The sequence below is a fragment of the Salvelinus alpinus genome, chromosome 5 (assembly GCF_045679555.1).
Source record: "Salvelinus alpinus chromosome 5, SLU_Salpinus.1, whole genome shotgun sequence".
Lineage (NCBI taxonomy): Eukaryota > Metazoa > Chordata > Actinopteri > Salmoniformes > Salmonidae > Salvelinus > Salvelinus alpinus.
In genome coordinates, this window is record NC_092090.1 from 82,210,531 (window position 1) to 82,229,242 (window position 18,712).

General features: G+C 43.6%; 1 protein-coding gene across 1 annotated transcript; it reads left to right on the plus strand.

Annotated features, from left to right (window-relative positions):
• The first annotated feature begins 1,413 nt into the window (after positions 1 to 1,413).
• On the plus strand, positions 1,414 to 8,626 carry LOC139577002 (probable G-protein coupled receptor 21). The gene has a single exon (XM_071403688.1). The coding sequence runs from the start codon at positions 2,581 to 2,583 to the stop codon at positions 3,637 to 3,639; it is 1,059 nt and encodes a 352-aa protein (XP_071259789.1). The 5' UTR covers positions 1,414 to 2,580; the 3' UTR covers positions 3,640 to 8,626.
• The last annotated feature ends 10,086 nt before the right edge of the window (positions 8,627 to 18,712 follow it).

The window sequence follows — 18,712 nt, forward strand, 5'->3', positions numbered from 1 at the left end:
GCAGACTGGGCTGGGCGTCTCTCGGATTGCATCCTACCTGTCAGATTGATCCTACCAGCTGATGTGTCTGCACCACGTGTTCTCGCTACTGGTGTCCACCAGGGCTCGGTTCTTGGCCCTCTCCTCTTTTCTCTATACACCAAGTCACTTGGCTTCGTCATATCCTCACATGGTCTCTCCTATCATTGCTATGCAGATGACATTCAACTACTTTTCTCCTTCACCCCTTCTGGTACCTAGGTGGCGACACGCGTCTCTGCGTGCCTGGCAGACAGCTCAGCTTGGATGAAGGCCCACCATCTCAAGCTCAACCTCAACAAAAAGGAGCTGCTCTTCCTCCCAGGAAAGGCATGCCTACTCCAAGACCTCTCCATCACAGTTGACAACTCTACGGTGTCCCCATCCCAGAGTGCAAAAAACCTCGGCTTGACCCTGGACAACATCCTGTCGTTCTCTGAAAGCAGTACTCTGGTTTGCTGGTTCACGCTCTACAACATCCATAGAGTATGATCCTTCCTCACCCAGGAAGCGTCACAGGTTCTAATCTGGGCACTTGTCATCTCCCACGTAGACTACTTCAACTCTCTGCTGGCTGGGCTCCCCACTTGTGCCATCAAACCCCTGTAACTCATCCAGAACGCTGCAGCCCGTCTGGTGTTCAACCATCCCAAGTTCTCCCATGTCAACCCACTCCTTCACGCTCTCCACTGGCTCCCAGTCGAAGCTCGCAACTACTTCAAGACCCTGGTGCTTGCCTATGGATACGCAAGGGGAACTGCTCCTCCCTAATTTCAGGTTCAAACCCTACACTTCAACCCTCTGGACTCTTGGCCGTCCCACCCCAGCAGAAATCCGTCTGAAAACCTTCGTCTTCACCAAGTATCTTGTTTAAATCCCACAGTGAGTTATGTTATGCATGATCAAAAAGGATGGTTCCATGGCTTCCCTTTCCTTAACCTGTGTGTGCTTGTGTCAGTGTTGTGTGTGTCAGTGTGAGTTTGTGTGTGTGTGTGTGTGTGTGTGTGTGTGTGTGTGTGTGTGTGTGTGTGTGTGTGTGTGTGTGTGTGTGTGTGTGTGTGTGTGTGTGTGTGTGTGTGTGTGTGTGTGTGTGTGTGTGTGTGTGTGTGTGTGTGTCCATGCATGTGTGTACATGAATGCATAACTTTGTCTCTCTGTGTGCATATTTGTGTGTCAGGGGACGCATGCACACATGTGTACAGTATGTGATGGGGTAGCCTTCAGAGTCTTCTGTGTATACGTAGGTGGGTGTGCACAGGCTGTGTGGAGAGAGCTCTACCCAGCTATACTCACTGGCTGAGCCTGCAGAGAGGGAGGAGCTCTTCCTCTCAGGCTGTTGCTGCTGCAGGCATAGCAAAGGAAACAGAGAGAAAGAGAGAGAGAGAAAGAGACAGCGAGAGAGAGAGAGTAAGGGGAGGAGAGGGCAGTACCATTGCTGCATCAGTGCCACAGCAGAGTGGAGCAGTAAAGGACTATCGTTTCCTCCTTATTCTTTTACTCTAAACACTCACTGGTTCAAAAGAGGTTTGGAATCAGAGACTGGAGCTCCTTGCACCGCTGGATGCTCTACTATCCTCCTCCTATCCTCCTACTCTCTGTGGATGCTGTGGTATTCTGGATTTCTATTTCTTTGCGTCTCTCCTGCTAAGCACTTCTGCTGCTGCTGCTACTTCTAGACATTTATGGCACTGTTTTGGTTGGAATGTGTTTCTGGCTTCTGATGACTGTTTTTGTCCGTTAAATCTCTCTCTACACTGGTTATAATTTCACCGAGGACTTATAGATCTAGACTTTTAGATGACCTCCGGGACTCCTTGAACTCCACCTGCGGGTACTGTACAGGGCATGCACAGAAGTTGACCTCCAGAGATTGTGTTTGTATGCACCTCTGCAGCTCAGTGGGAAGGAGAGAGGACTAAAGGTGGAACCGAAACTATTGGGTAGACAGACTACTGCAGCCATGTGTACTGTACACACCAGAGCCTGCATGTGCTAGGTTAGCCCACCAGAAGGCTGGCTGGTACTGGCGCACGACTCAATTACGTACACACACACCCAGAGACACACACTCATACACAGCAACATTCTCTGCTGTTCTCAGTGCGCAACAGAGGACAACGTTTGCTACTGTAAGACTGCATTGCGCTCTGAGGCCAGAAAAGTCAAAAAAGAGACAAGAAGGAGAGGAGCAGCAGAGAAGAGGAGGGGAAGAAACAACCATTGAGTAGCAGCTTACCTCCAGGGGGGAACTAAAGTGCAAGGGAGAGGAGCACGGATTGATGAATTGACCGTCTGGTTAAAGAGAGAGAAACTGACCATCTGGTAAAAGAGAGAGAAACTGACCTTCTGGTGAAAGAGAGAGAAACTGACCGTCTGGTTAAAGAGAGAGAAACTGACCATCTGGTTAAAGAGAGAGAAACTGACCGTCTGGTTAAAGAGAGAGAAACTGACCGTCTGGTTAAAGAGAGAGAAACTGACCATCTGGTTAAAGAAAGTGATAAAGACCATAATAAGAGATGAGAGCAGAACTGAACTGACCGGTCTGTTTCCCGCAGCTCCAACATGAACTCTTCCTCCTCTGATGTGAACCAAAGCAGCTCTCCTTTCTGCCTGCTGGGCCTGGGATACTCCTACAACCTCAACACCTGTGTGCTGGAGGTGTCCGTCATTCTCTTCCTCACCATCCTCATTATCAGCGGCAACCTGGTGGTGATCTTTGTGTTCCACTGTGCTCCACTGCTTCACCACCACACCACCAGCCACTTCATCCAGACCATGGCCTACGCAGACCTCCTGGTGGGGGTGAGTTGCCTGGTGCCCTCCCTGTCCCTGCTCCACTACCTCAAGGGGCTGGATGAGGAGCTCACCTGTAAGGTGTTTGTCTACCTGGTGTCTGTGCTGAAGAGTGTGTCCATGGCGTCTCTGGCATGTATTAGTGTTGACCGCTACATCGCTATCACACGGCCGTTCTCCTATGCTACGCTGGTCACACCGTGTCGCCTGCGCGTCTGTATCGGCCTCATCTGGCTCTACTCCGCCCTCATCTTCCTGCCCTCCCTCTTCGGGTGGGGGAAGCCTGGCTACCACGGAGATATATTTAGCTGGTGTGCAACCTCGTGGCAGACCGATCCGGGCTTCAGCTCATTCATCGTGGCTCTGCTGTATGCTCCAGCCACCCTCACTGTGTGTTTCACCTATGGGAGTATCTTCCGCATCTGCCGTCAGCACACCCGCAAGATCACCCAACGCCTCACACGCTTCGGCCCCCAGGGGAACGAGAGGGGCGAGCGTGGTGAAGGGTGCCTGGATAAGCGCTACGCCATGGTGCTGTTCCGAATTACCAGCGTGTTCTACGTGCTCTGGATGCCCTACATCGTCTACTTCCTGCTGGAGAGCGCCGGCCTCTATTGCCACCTGGTGGCCTCCTTCCTCACCACATGGCTAGCCATCAGCAACAGCTTCTGCAACTGCCTCATCTATAGTCTCTCCAACAGCATGTTCCGGAAGGTCCTGGGCCGCCTGTTCACGTCACTTTTCTCCCCCTGTCTGGAACTGGACTGCTGCACCGAGGGGAAGAAGGGTCCTGCTCCACCCAGCCAGCGCCCAGCCCAGGCCTGCTAGGTGTGACAGTCTCCTACAGACACTGTCTGGTTGGTTAGCTACAGTAAGCTAAGGCCTCGGCTTTAGCTCCTGGTGAGTGCAGTGTATTACTACATTGCATGTCACAGGGTGTCTCTCTACAATGGTAGTGCATAGACCCCTGAGGCCAGGCCAGAGAGGTGCCCATGTCTATGCCCTTCATTTCAGAGGGGTGGTCTACAGACGGTAGGGGTTTTCTCCAGTCTTTTTCTGCAGTGTTCTCCCAAGCGTGGGCTGTCTGTTTCTGGCTGTGTGGATCACCACTGTGCGTGGAGGAGAAGGTGTAAGGTAGTTTAGATGAACATCAGAAAGGATCTGAGGAAAAAAGTAGCAACTCCAGTCGTATAGCTTTGGTGCCATGTTTGGCGCCTGTGAACCTTTAGCCTACCAAATATCTTCCAAATGCAAAAAAATGACAATATCAGCACAACACGACTTGTATTGTGTAAACCACTGCAGTGAAAAACGTTATTTCAACATTGATGCAAAACTGTTACATTGTGTTCCTTCAGGGTAGACAATAGTGAATCAAAACAAGTATTTCGAAACAAAAGTACTAAAAAGACTGTATTTCTTCTCTTAGAAACTGCAACAGACAGTTTCAGTTTTGTAGCAATTATTGAAAACTTCAAATATTTGAGGGTCAAATGATCTGTTAATGATGCTGTGCACTACATTACAGTATTACATACAGAAAGGATACCAGTTACCAGTAACAGTCAGTTTCCGAGAAAATCATTTAGTTTGTTCAGAAGCGTATTTTGTGTATTTTATCCAAAGGATTCTTCTAGGCGGGAATGTTGATGTATAAAATTGCCAATTTTGGCAAGATGGCCGACTCTATGCCCACCGGCATTTCGGTTTATCATGGACCTATGTCTTCATTCTGCATTCTCAACAAGGAGACAAGTAGATTTATTTGAGAATTGTATTTTCTGTCCATGTTCCCTCCTCAGGTTGAACGTCAGTTGTTTGTTCACTCTTAATTGCTGATGCCTTTAGACTGGTCTTGAGACTGCAAATGCATGACATGCTCCACATTATAATATGACAGCAATAACATAGTCAAGATTTTCTTATAGATTGGAATTGCATCATGTTAGGCATGCTACCGATCCAGATGCACAACAAAACACAAAGAGAGACACACTCATTACTGTGTGCATGCTGACTACTTACAGTCGAGCTATTCTCTCCCTCTGTGCTCTCTGGCTCCTGATATCTGTACAGATGAACTGAGTGGAGGAGTAGCACATTAATCAGAGGTCTAGACTGTCCTTCTAGAAGGCAGTGGGGTCATGGAGACAATGTGTTTCTAGGGGTTTCATGTAAAGTAGGTTTAGGTGGAACTCCAGTGGGTCTCGAAGGCTTTTATGGAAAGTAGACTTGTGAATTTCATATAGGTTTCTATGTGAACTAAGTTAGATCTGATATGTAGGATAGGAGAGCAGACTTTGGACAGTGTAAACTTAATTGAAACAATACAATAAAAGGTGCAACAGTGATTGTTTTGTATGTGCGGGACTCTTCTTATATGACGAACCCATTGGTACCCAGGTGTAGACAATCACTCCCTCACACACACAGTAGAGCAAGCTAGGGTCAAACTACCGTGGCAATTAAGCAAAGAGCATTTTAAGATGGGTCTGCAGTGCAGCACTCTATATTCTTATCCCCAGGAAAGATTGCATTCCATTCTAGGAATTTCAAGAACCACAAGGACAGCATGCAGGCATCTTTTTACTATAGTGTGTATGCAAAGCTTGTATACATCTGTTATGTTTCAAAAATGAACTGTTCTGTATGTTTTTGGATATCTGTTGCAAGAATAGTGTGTCACTGTGGAGTTATGACAGTTGATATCCCAGGTTAATATAGGATAATCCTAGATTTAAAAAAAATAAATAATGGGTGAGATAATCAACACTCCTTTTAGGATGATGCTACGTAAATAATTTTTTTCGGCTATAGCCTACACAACAATTTATGATGGTGTATAAATAGCATATTATACAGTATTTCCTTTAGGTCGTCTAGTTTTCAGAAACGTCACCTTTCCGGGAACGACCTTAGTAGTTCAAGAAAACAGATGTATTTTTGTTTGGGTCTTTATGGCTGTGTTTACACAGCCACACTAAGAACCCAATTCAGATTTCTTTCTCCATATACAATATTTTTTTCCTGACTGTCCACACTCAGTTTTATATGTGACCCATATCAGATTTGAGCATTCTATCTGAAGTAGCACATAGATGCAATGCTCATTTCCTGTCAGTGTTCCTTAACGTTTTTGGGTAGTCGTCTTGGTAACGGCACTTCAGAGCAAAAAAATCTGATCTGAGCGTCCAGACTGAGGTTGCATATGGAGCATCAGAACTGTATCAGAATTGAGATCCACATATGGATGTGGTATAAATCTGAACTCAAAAGATCAGATTCCAAAAGATCAGATTTACACAGGGAAAAGGCCATGTCAGAAAAGAGTCTGTATTTATTTAGAATATTTGGAAAGATGTCTGTTTTTCCTCAGGGGCCATCTGTAGGACTCTTTTCCTTCTCCCCATGCTGCTGTCTCTGTCTGATTGTGCAGTGGGGGTCTGTGCAATACAAGTCTCTGTCCTCTCCCAACTCTTCTCAAGATAGTAAAAACATATCAGTAGTGGTATTACTTTTATTTATTTGTATTATTCCAGGCAGGTCCATTTATAACCAAATCTTATTTACAATGACTGCCAGGCCTGCCACAAAAGGGCTCTTCTTGGATATCTAACACAAGCTTGTTGGTAAAATGCATTATGTGCATGTGATATTTGATATCTATCTTGTCACGTTCCTGACCTATTTTTATGTTATTTTGATTATGTCACGTTCCTGACCTATTTTTATGTTATTTTGATTATTGTTTAGTTGGTCAGGGCGTGAGTTGGGGTGGGCATTGTATGTTGTGTGTGTTTTGGTTAGTCTATGGGTGTTGTATGTGTATGGGATAGAGTTTGTTAGGTTGTCTAGTTATGTCTATGGCTGCCTAGATTGGGTCTCAATCAGAGACAGCTGTCATTCATTTGTCTCTGATTGGGAGCCATATTTAAGGTAGCCATAGGCAGTAGGCTTTTGGTGGGTAGTTCTGTCACGATCGTGTGGAGGAGAGACGGACCAAAACGCAGCATGAGGAAAATAAGCCATCTTCTTTTAATTAAACGAACGAAGATGAACATGAAACGAAAACACTATTACAAACAAACAAAACAACAAATGATCGTGAAGCTAAATAACGCAAGTGCCCAGACGAGCAACAAACGTTAAACAAGACAACTACCCACAAAAGCCTACTGCCTATGGCTACCTTAAATATGGCTCCCAATCAGAGACAAATGAATGACAGCTGTCTCTGATTGAGACCCAATCTAGGCAGCCATAGACATAACTAGACAACCTAACAAACTCTATCCCATACACATACAACACCCATAGACTAACCAAAACACACACAACATACAATGCCCACCCCAACTCACGCCCTGACCAACTAAACAATAATCAAAATAACATAAAAATAGGTCAGGAACGTGACATATCTGTATCTGATTGGAGAGTAGTTCTGCTTTATCTGGCTCACATGACTGTTCTAGAATGGGAGCATGTAGTGTGTGTTCTATTGCGCTCAAATGACTAGAAACGTGAGTGTTTGTTTTATATTGAGCTCACATGAATGCTCTTCAATGGGAAAGTACAGTACTCAATGTACTTTAGGTTACACTTCATTTTAAGGGGTTCTTATTACAATGTAATTACATGTGTAATTACACTGTAGCACGTATTGTAGTTAACAGTAACAACCAATAGTTACAGTGTAGTAACAAAATGTAACTGGTAGTAATTGCAGTCTGTAATTACAAAGGTGTAACAATTTATGCTTTTTACCATGCTTGTTACAAATGGGCTTAATGTTTTGTTTCTTCTCAGCTGCATCCGATTCAGTAACAACTGTCTGTGGATGTGCTGGGTGTCCGAGAGATTATGCTTAATAGGCTCTAATTACTTACCCATGAATGTGCACTGTTTAAAATATATCTCCACTCAATGTTATTGCTAGCACTTGCCACCAAAATAAAGTGTACCATCTGGGTTAACTTGGTCATCCCAGATGAGGAAAAATGCACTATTTCAAGCATACTGTAGTACATGTAATGTTTGCCTAAGTACAATGTAATTATTAGGTGATACACAGGATTTAGCTAGTTATAATGAAGTGTATCTTGAGTGGTACTTACTTGTAATTAATGTGTACTTGTACAGTACACTACCCATCCTGACAACCTGGCCTTCATTTGAAAGCTTCTGGAAGTTTCACTTCATATCTGTACCTTATTGTGAAATGAAGTGAAACTTCCAGAAACGTTGAAATGAGGGCAGGTTTGGGATGGTTTGAGTTGTAATGTATTTAGAACCGCGACCACCATCTCAACTCTCCTATGAATTCTGATAAGGAATGAATTATCATTAATTCCAAGGAATACAGGGAGATAATGGCCAAACTTCATGAAATATAAAATGTTTCCTTGGGTTGTGTTTTTAATTAACGTGTAACTGAACAACTAGTTTATTATACATACTAAACAGGAAAGAGACTTTTGCTTTGCTGCCACCATTAGAAACTCCACAAGTGATGTTTTATTGCACATTTTAACTAAGATATAAGGTGGGACAATGCTGGTTTTCCAATGTAAAAAGCAAGCTCTTCAACAAATGTTCTGTACCTCGCGTGTTGGTGACTGTACCTGACGTGATGATACGTACTGTATGTATTTTATGACAATTACTGATGACCATTTTGATTCTGATTGTATCCTGCAACCAATAACTAAATGTGACTCCACCTGCTGGAGCACTTTTTGGCTCATTTCTTTTAGGTTGTGTGTTTTTTTGCTTTAGCATTGTGGGCAATGAGATAAATGTTTCCTCAAATTGACATGGCACGGACTCTACCCTCTGTTTTTCAGGCTCATCTGTCCACACAAACATACAAACAAATACACGCACGCACGCACGCACGCACACACACACACACACACACACACACACACACACACACACACCTGTAGTGTTTCTCTCCCTCACACACAAAGTGTGTTGATGTAGAGGTGCTGTGATGCAGCAATGGCAGTGAGGTAACCATGTCGGAGTGTATGTCAAGCCAGAAATAGAGGGAATACGAGCATTGATGTTTATCGTGACCAGGCTGGCTGGATCGCTGGATGCTGCCAACCTGATCCAGGCCTGAGTCACCGCCCATGGACGGGATGGCGGCTGTGGTCGGTGGGAACCTCCGATATGGAAAATGTGAATTCCTTCGGCTTCCCTCCTGGAAGTTCTTTGTTTATTACCCTTTCTTCCTTGCTTTCTTTCTTTCTTGTTGGTTTTACCCTTTTTTCTAATCTAAATGGGAACTGGGGTTCTGATAGCTGTAAGTTAAGTAAGTAAGTTTAAGTAAGTTTGTTGTTTATGCCCAATTAATGTGGATGTTCCCTCAGTACACAGAAATAGCCAACAGCGACTTCATCTCTGATGTGAAGCTGCTGCAGTCAGTCATTCTGCCAGAGGGTAGATGACTACAAACCACAGTTACAATAACCCTACCACTACAAACCACAGTTACAATAACCCTACCACTACAAACCACAGTTACAATAACCCTACCACTACAAACCAAATCAAACCAAATTTTATTTGTCACATACACATGGTTAGCAGATGTTAATGCGAGTGTAGCGAACTGCTTGTGCTTCTAGTTCCGACAATGCAGTAATAACCAACGAGTAATCTAACCTAACAATTCCACAACTACTATCTTATACACACAAGTGTAAAGGAATGAATAAGAATATGTACATATAAATATATGGATGAGCGATGGCCGAACAGCATAGGCAAGATGCAGTAGATGGTATAGAGTACAGTATATACATATGAGATGAGTAATGTAGGGTGTGTAAACATTATATAAAGTGGCATTGTTTAAAGTGGCTAGTGATACATTTATTACATCAATTTTTCCATTATTAAAGTGGCTAGAGTTGAGTCAGTATGTTGGCAGCAGCCACTCAATGTTAGTGATGGCTGTTTAACAGTCTGATGACCTTGAGATAGAAGCTGTTTTTCAGTCTCTCGGTCCCCGCTTTGATGCACCTGTACTGACCTCGCCTTCTGGATGATAGCGGGGTGAACAGGCAGTAACTGTTCCACAGTTACAATAACCCTACCACTACAAACCACAGTTACAATAACCCTACCACTACATACCATAGTTACAATAGCCCTACCACTACATACCACAGTTACAATAGCCCTACCACTACATACCACAGTTACAATAGCCCTACCACTACATACCACAGTTATAATAGCCCTACCACTACATACCACAGTTACAATAGCCCTACCACTACATACCACAGTTATAATAGCCCTACCACTACATACCACAGTTACAATAGCCCTACCACTACATACCACAGTTATAATAGCCCTACCACTACATACCACAGTTACAATAGCCCTACCACTACATACCACAGTTACAATAGTCCTACCACTACATACCACAGTTACAATAGCCCTACCACTACATACCACAGTTACAATAACCCTACCACTGCAGGCTAACCCCTAAACACAGTGCCTTATTAATGTACTGTAGAAAGATTTGTCTAAATCACATTACTTTTTGTACAGTTCTCAAGACACTTGATATGGCAAACAAGCAAGTAAAGTTCATGGTAGGTGTTTGATTATTGTGTGAAGATTTCTGTTTGAGATTAAATGGAAATGAATGGGCCAGTAGAATGACATTACTGTACTGTAACCTAGCTCTCAGCCCGGTCTGGCAACTCTCATCCACTTCCTCAGCACTTTCAGGAAACCCTACCAACCAACACCGTTTTATCTCGCAAACAGTCACATAATTAAAAGAAAAAACATGTAAAGAAGGAATCCCTCCTTAAGCTGTACAGTAAATGTATAAAGTGAAGTCAGAGTAGGATGAGAGATGAGCTGAGAGGTGTTGAGCTTGAGACAACACTCTGGATCCTCTCTCCCCCTCTCCTCTCTGATTTCCTCAATCAACCCAGAGCTGGTGAACATGATGGAGCCAGCCCCAATCTATTATTCATAGAGGTTTTTCTGGTCCACATAAACATAGCATGAATAATTGAGCTACAGGTAATTAATCATTGAAAAGAGCAGGATTGTAATCTATGTGGCACATGGTTGGATGCCTGGGTCTGAGCGCCGGCCGACAGGCCCTGTAATATACTGTAATCCTTGCAACAGCTCATCTCCCTTCCACATCACATCTCATGATAGATTCATGGTGGGAGCCTATGGATATGTGAAATGGCACCATTCCAGACTTCATCATTTAATACAGACTATACCAGAACGTATGGCAATGCAATTCTTCTGAAGCCTTGGTCCTGTAACTCAATGGAGCACAGTGAGATGAGGACATGGATCTCTCACAGTAAACATGTAGACATGCTGTAAAAGGGAACTCACTCTCAGTGAACAGTAGCTTAAATACGCTCACTGGCCAGTTTATTAGCTACACCCATCTAGTACCGAGTTGGACCCCCCTTTAGCTCCAGAACAGACTGAATTCTCCGGGGCGTGGATTCTAGAAGTTGAAAATTAAGTTGAAAAATTCCACAGGGATGATGGTCCATGCCATCACGCAGTTGCTGCAGATTTGACGGCGGTACGCCCAATCCTGACTCTGCCATCAGCATGACGCAACAGGAAGCGGGATACGTCAAACCAGGCAATGTTTTTTCACTCCTCAATTGTGCAATGTTGGTGATCGCGTGCTCACTGGAGCAGCTTCTTCTTGTTATTAGCTGATAGGAGTGGAACCTGGTGTGGTCGTCTGCTGCAATAGCCTATCCGTGACAACGATCGATGGGTTGTGTGTTCTGAGATGCCGTTCTGCACACCACTGTTGTACTGTGCTGTTTTTTCTCTGTTTTTGGCCCGCCCGTTAGCTTGCCATTCTCCTTCTACCTCATTCATCAATGAGCTGTTTTCACCCACAGGACTGCCGCTGACTGGATTTTCTTTTGTCACACCATTCTTGGGAAACCCTAGACACTGTTATGCGTGAAAAGCCCAGGAGGCCGGCCGTTTCTGAGATACTGGATCCAGCGTGCCTGCCACTGACGATCATACCACTATCAAAGCTGTTTAGGTCACTCGTTTTGCCCATTCTAACTTTCAATCAAACAGTAACTGAATGCCTCGATGCCTGTCTGCCTGTTTTATATACTGTAGCAAGCCATGGTCACATGACTCTCTGTCTGTAGAAGTGAACAGGTGGTGTACCTAATAATAATAAACTGGTTGGTAAGTTTATAGTAGTAGTGGTATCGAATCCCAATGTGGAATGGTAACAGCTACACAGTTACCATTCCATTTACAGAAGTATTCAGACCCTTTACTCAGTGCTTTGTTGAAGCACCTTTGGCAGCGATTACAGCCTTGAGTCTTCTTGGATGTGACTCTACAAGCTTGGCACACCTGTATTTGGGGAGTTTCTCAGGCTCTGTCAGGTTGGATGGGGAGCGTTGCTGCACAGCTATTTTCAGGTCTCTCCAGAGATGTTCGATCGGGTTCAAGTACGGACTCTGGCTGGGCCATTCAAGGACATTCAGAGACTTGTCATGAAGCCACTCCTGCATTGTCTTGAATGTGTGCTTAGGGTCGTTGTCCTGTTGGAAGGTGAACTTTCGCCTCAGTCAGGTCCTGATCGCTCTGGAGCAAGTTTTCATCAAGGATCTCTCTGTACTTTGCTCCGTTCATCTTTGCCTAGATCCTGACTAGTCTCCCTGCCACTGACAAACATCCCCACAGTATGATACTGCCACCACCATTCATTACCGTAGGGATGGTGCCAGGTTTCCTCCAGAAGTGACGCTTGGCATTCAGGGCAAAGAGTTCAGTCTTGGTTTCATCAGACCAGAGAATCTTGTTTCTCATGGTCTGAGAGTCTTTAGGTGTCTTTTGGCAAACTCCAAGCGGGCTGTCATGTGCTTTTTACTGCCGAGTGGCTTCCGTCTGGCCACTCTACCATAAAGGCCTGATTGGTGGAGTGCTGCAGAGATGGTTGTCCTTCTGGAAGTTTCTCCCTCCCATCTCCACAGATGACCTCTAGAGCTCTGTCAGAGTGACCATCGGGTTCTTGGTCACCTCCCTGACCAAGGCCCTTCTCCCCCGAGTTTGGCCGGGCGGCTAGCTCTAGGAAGAGTCTTGGTGGTTCCAAACTTCTTCCATTTAAGAATGATGGAGGCCACTGTGTTCTTGGGGACCTTCAATGCTGCAGACATTTTTTGGTACCCTTCCCCAGATCTGTGCCTCGACACAATCCTGTCTCGGGGGGCTCTACGGACAATTCCTTCGAACTCATGGCTTGGTTTTTGCTCTGACATGCACTGTCAACTGTGGGACCTTATAGACAGGTTGTGTGCGTTCCAAATCATGTCCAATCAATTGAATTTACCACAGGTGGACTCCAATCAAGTTGTAGAAACATCTCAAGGATGATCAATGGAAACAGGATGTACCTGAGCTCAATTTCAAGTCTCCTCGCAAAGGGTCTGAATACTTAATAAGGTATTTCAAAAAACTTGCTTTCGCTTTGTCATTATGGGGTATTGTGTGTAGATTGCTGAGGATTATTATATTTTAATCCATTTTAGAATAAGGCTGTAACATAACAAAATCTGGAAAAAGTCAAGGGGTCTGAATACTTTCTGAAGGCGCTGTATGCCCGTACATCCACATCCATACAGGCCTGGGTTGATGAATAATTCACAGTGTGCATGAGTTTGCATTTTAGAATAAGAGAGAGAGAACTAGTGTACAGGCCCTTCAGAAAGTATCCACACCGCTTGACTTTTTCAAAATGTTGTTATACCATGAATTTAAAATGTATTAAATGTAGTTTTTTGTCACTGGCCTACACCAGAGCATGTGAGAAGAGTTGAGTGGTCGTAAATCCCGCTCATCCCTCATGGAAAGATGCTTGAACACCGCTCCAGCGCTCCACATCCTTCTGCTCCACTAAAAAACACTCCTCTCTCACAGAAAAAGAACTGCTGCTCCAAATTCACTCCATTCATTAAAATCACAATTTAACCAACATCCATCAATTTTTTGGACTATCTCCACCCACCATTTGGTTTTGAAATATTTAAACTAAACCATATGATTGGAATGAAAAGTATTATAATAAACATTAAAAAGGGTGAATGTAAGAAGAACTCAATTTCAAATAGGCTACATGTCATATTAAACAGCATATAAACACTCTACAGGCAAAATCCTAGAGGAAAACCAGGCTAATGGGGATCCCAATAAATTAAATCAAAATTCAGTCTGCTTTCCACCAGACACTGGGAGACGAATTCACCAACCAGCAGGACAATAACCTAAAACATAAGGCCAAATCTAAACTGGAGTTGCTTACCAAGGGGACAGTGAATGTTCTGAGTAGCCAAGTTACAGTTACACTACTTAAATATCGATGGTAAAACCTGAAAACGGTTGTCTAGCCATAATCAACAACCAATTTGATAGAGCTTGAACATTTTTGAAAGAATAAATTGTCAAATGTTGCACAATCTAGTTGTGGAAAGCTCTTAGAGTCTTACCCTGAAAACCTTACAGCTGTAATCGCTGCCAAAGCTGCTTCTACAAAGTAAATGAGATACTTCTGTATAAAATGTTCAATATATTTGCTAAAATGTCTAAAAACATGTTTTTACTTTGTCATTATGGGGTATTTATTGTGTGTAGATGGGTGAGAGGGAAAAAAAAACAATTTCATCCATTTTTAATTCAGGCTGTAACAAAACAAAATGTGGAATAAGTCAAAGGGGTATGAACATTTTCTGAAGCCACTGTACATAAAAGGTAAGATCTAATGGGAGGAAAACTAATACATGATGCCCCCAACTCAACAATGCCATTTAAAGCATGAATCTCCCTGCCTCAGTCACCACGGCTAAGTTTCACATTTTCATATTTTTATACTGTAACAACCCTTCAGAGCAAAGTATTCAAATTCGGGCCCTCATGGTCCCATAGCACCACTGGGTTTCATTCTTCCCTTCTAATCAACCAATCTCGGACCTATAGCTTGATCCGATCCCTGAGCCAGTTAAGTCCTGATACCTGACATGCTATCTCTTTACATCATGAGATTCTACACCTCAATAGTTACACATCTCTTAGAAGGCGGCAGGCTCTGTCCAGGCAACTGGGACAGAGCTGCAGGTTCTTCCCCACTGCCCTTCTTTTTACACACCCTGAGGGAGAGGAGGCAGTAGATGGAGCCATGAAGACTTTGACTCTAGACCAAATCAATTTGCCTGAGGCTTCCTAGCTGCCCAGACTGTCCAGCGGCTCCCTTACACCACACAACAGTGACCAGTATTAATGACGTGACAGAGAGCGGCTGTTGATGATGCTATTTCTCTCCTTTATCTATCCAGTAAGGCTTGTCTCATGATCTCTAGGTGCAGTAAATTAGAAGCACCAGAAACACTACATCATTTAGAGAGCAAAACAAAGCAGCTCATTCAACTAATTGATGTTGACGTTATAACAGAACAACTATCGTGGGAAGATTTCAACAGGCTTTTCTGGTCTTCTGCTTGTCATTGTCCTAATGGTGTTGGGGTTTCTTGTGTCCAGTCTTGAGTCCAGTCTCATCATTTTCAAGTGCAAACATCATACTGTATCTCTTTCTGGTTTAAAAGGACTTCTTATAAACACAGCGCTAGTTATTTATAGTGCAAAAACAAAGCAGCATATTCCCTTGCTGCTGACTTCATGTTACTAAAATTGAGTAAGATTTGAATAGACTTTGTATGCTATCCGTTGAAAGGGGATGATGAGATCATGTATTGTACTGTGGATTGTATAGGTTATATAACAAAAGCACAGAGGTTTACATTGTTTACATAACATTTACATTGTTATTAAACAGTTAATAAAAAAACTGGAGAAATCGAGAGCCATCTAGTGGACATAACTTATTACTGTGGCATGAACCCACCATTAGCCTACTAAACATGTTCAGGATACAATGAGGTGAGTTCTACATGGTCTTGCAAAGGTATTCAGCCCTTTGCTATGAATCCCACTATGAAGCCCCTAAAAAAGATCTGGCGCAACCAATTACCTTCATAAGTCACATAATTAGTTAAATAAAGTCCACCTTTGTGCAATCTAAGTGTCACATGATCTGTCACATGATCTCAGTTTATATAAAGCTGTTCAAAAAGGCCCCAGAGTCTGCAACACCGCTAAGCAAGGGGCACCACCAAGCAAGCAGTACTATGAAGACCAAGGAGCTCTCCAAACAGGTCAGGGACAAAGTTGTGGAGAAGTACAGATCAGGGTTGGGTTATAGAAACTTTGAACATCCCACGGAGCACCATTAAATCCATTATTAAAAAATGGAAAGAATATGGCACCACAACAAACCTGCCAAGAGAGGGCCGCCCTCCAAAACTCACAGACCAGGCAAGGAGGGCATTAATCAGAGAGGCACCAAAGATAACCCTGAAGAAGCTGCAAAGCTCCACAGCGGAGATTGGAGTATCTGTCCATAGGACCACTTGAAGCCGTACACTCCACAGAGCTGGGCTTTATGGAAGACTGGACAGAAAAAAATAAGCAAACATGTTTGGTGTTCGACAAAAGGGATGTGGGAGACTCCCCAAACATATGGAAGAAGGTACTCTGGTCAGATGAGACAAAAATGTAGCTTTTTGGCGATCAAGGAAAGCGCTCTGTCTGCTGCAAACACAACACCTCCCATCACCCCGAGAACACCATCCCCACAGTGAAGCATGGTGGTGGCAGCATCATGTTGTGGGGATGTTTTTTCATCTGCAGGGGCTGGGAAACTGGTCAGAATTGAAGGAATGATGGATGGTGCTAAATACAGGGAAATTCTTGAGGGAAACCTGTTTCAGTCTTCCAAAGATTTGAGACTGGGACGGAGGTTCACCTTCCAGCAGGACAATGACCCGAAGCATACTGCTGAAGCAACACTTGAGTGGTTTAAGGGGAAACATTTAAATGTCTTGGAATGGCCTAGTCAAAGCCCAGACCTCAATCCAATTGAGAATCTGTGGTATGACTTAAAGATTGCTGGACACCAGCAGAACCCATCCAACTGGAAGGAGCTGGAGCACTTTTGCCTTGAAGAAAGGACAAATCTTGTGGCTAGATGTGCCAATCTTATAGAGACATACCCAAATAAACTTGCAGCTGTATTTGCTGGAAAAAGGTGGCTCTACAAAGTATTGCCTTTTGGGGGGGTGAATAGTTCTGCACGCTCAAGTTTTCAGTTTTTTTGTCTTGTTTTCTTGTTTGTTTCACAGTAAAACTTATTTTGCATCTTCAAAGTGGTAGGCATGTTGTGTAAATCAAATGATACAAACTCCCCAAAAATCTATTTTCATTCCAGGTTGTAAGGCAACAAAATAGGAAAAATGCCAAGGGGGTGAATACTTTCGCAAGCCACTGTATTTGTTCCGAACTTTTTCCTACTATATACCATAAGTAAACTGAACATTTTCTCACACATTATGCATGTTTACAGTTTGCACTACTGTGCAGTATGTGCTTTGGTACACAGCCCACCTCCAGTAAAAAAATATCCACATCCTCCCATTTCTTTCTCTGATTGTAACCAATACTAAACCAAACTCTGTACTGTTACCTTAGGGTGACAAGGGGGAGGATACAACCTACCTACAGTTGAAGTCGGAAGTTTACATACACTTAGGTTGGAGTCATTAAAACTCATTTTTCAACCACTCCACACATTTCTTGTTAACAAACTATAGTTTTGGCAAGTTGGATAGGACATCTACTTTGTGCATGACACGTCATTTTTCCAACAATTTTTTACAGACAGATTATTTCACTTATAATTCACTGTACCACAATTCCAGTGGGTCAGAAGTTTAAATACAAGTTGACTGTGCCTTTAAACCGCGTGGAAAATTCCAGAAAATAATGTCATGGATTAGAAGCTTCTGATAGGCTAATTGACATCATTTGAGTCAATTGGAGGTGTACCTGTGGATGTATTTCAAGGCCTACCTTCAAACTCAGTGCCTCTTTGCTTGACATCATGGGAAAATGAAAAGAAATCAGCCAAGACCTCAGAAAAAAAATTGTAGACCTCCACAAGTCTGGTTCATCCTTGGGAGCAATTTCCAAATGCCTAGAGGTACCACGTTCATCTGTACAAACAATAGTACGCACGTATAAACACCATGGGACCCCGCAGCCATCATACCGCACAGGAAGGAGACGCGTTCTGTCTCCTAGAGATGAACATACTTTGGTGCGAAAAGTGCAAATCAATCCCAGAACAGCAGCAAAGGACCTTGTGAAGATGCTGGAGGAAACAGGTACAAAAGTATCTATATCCACAGTAAAACGAGTCCTATATCAACATAACCTGAAAAGGCCGCTCATTAAGGAAGAAGCCACTGCTCCAAAACTGCCATAAAAAAGCCAAACTACAGTTTGCAACTACACATGGGGAAAAAGGTCCTCTGGTCAGATGAAACAAAAATAATTGTGTTTGGCCATAATGACCATCGTTATGTTTGGAGGAAAAAGGGGGACGCTTGCAAGCCGAAGAACACCATCCCAACATCATGTTGTGGGGGTGCTTTGCTGCAAGAGGGACTGGTGCACTTCACAAAATAGATGGCATCATGAGGAATGGAATTTATGTGGATATATTGAAGCAACATCTCAAGACATCAGTCAGGAAGTTAAAGCTTGGTCACAAATGGGTCTTCCAAATGGACATTGACCCCAAGCATACTTCCAAAGTTGTGGCAAAACGGCTTAAGGACAACAAAGTCAAGGTATTGGAGTGGCCATCACAAAGCCCTGACCTCAATCCTATAGAAAATTTGTGGGCAGAACTGAAAAAGCATGTGCGAGCAAGGAGGCCTACAAACCTGAC

Bases quoted from the DNA above. Each gene is read 5' to 3' on its own strand.
- LOC139577002 (XM_071403688.1), top strand. From the start codon at position 2,581: ATGAACTCTTCCTCCTCTGATGTGAACCAAAGCAGCTCTCCTTTCTGC.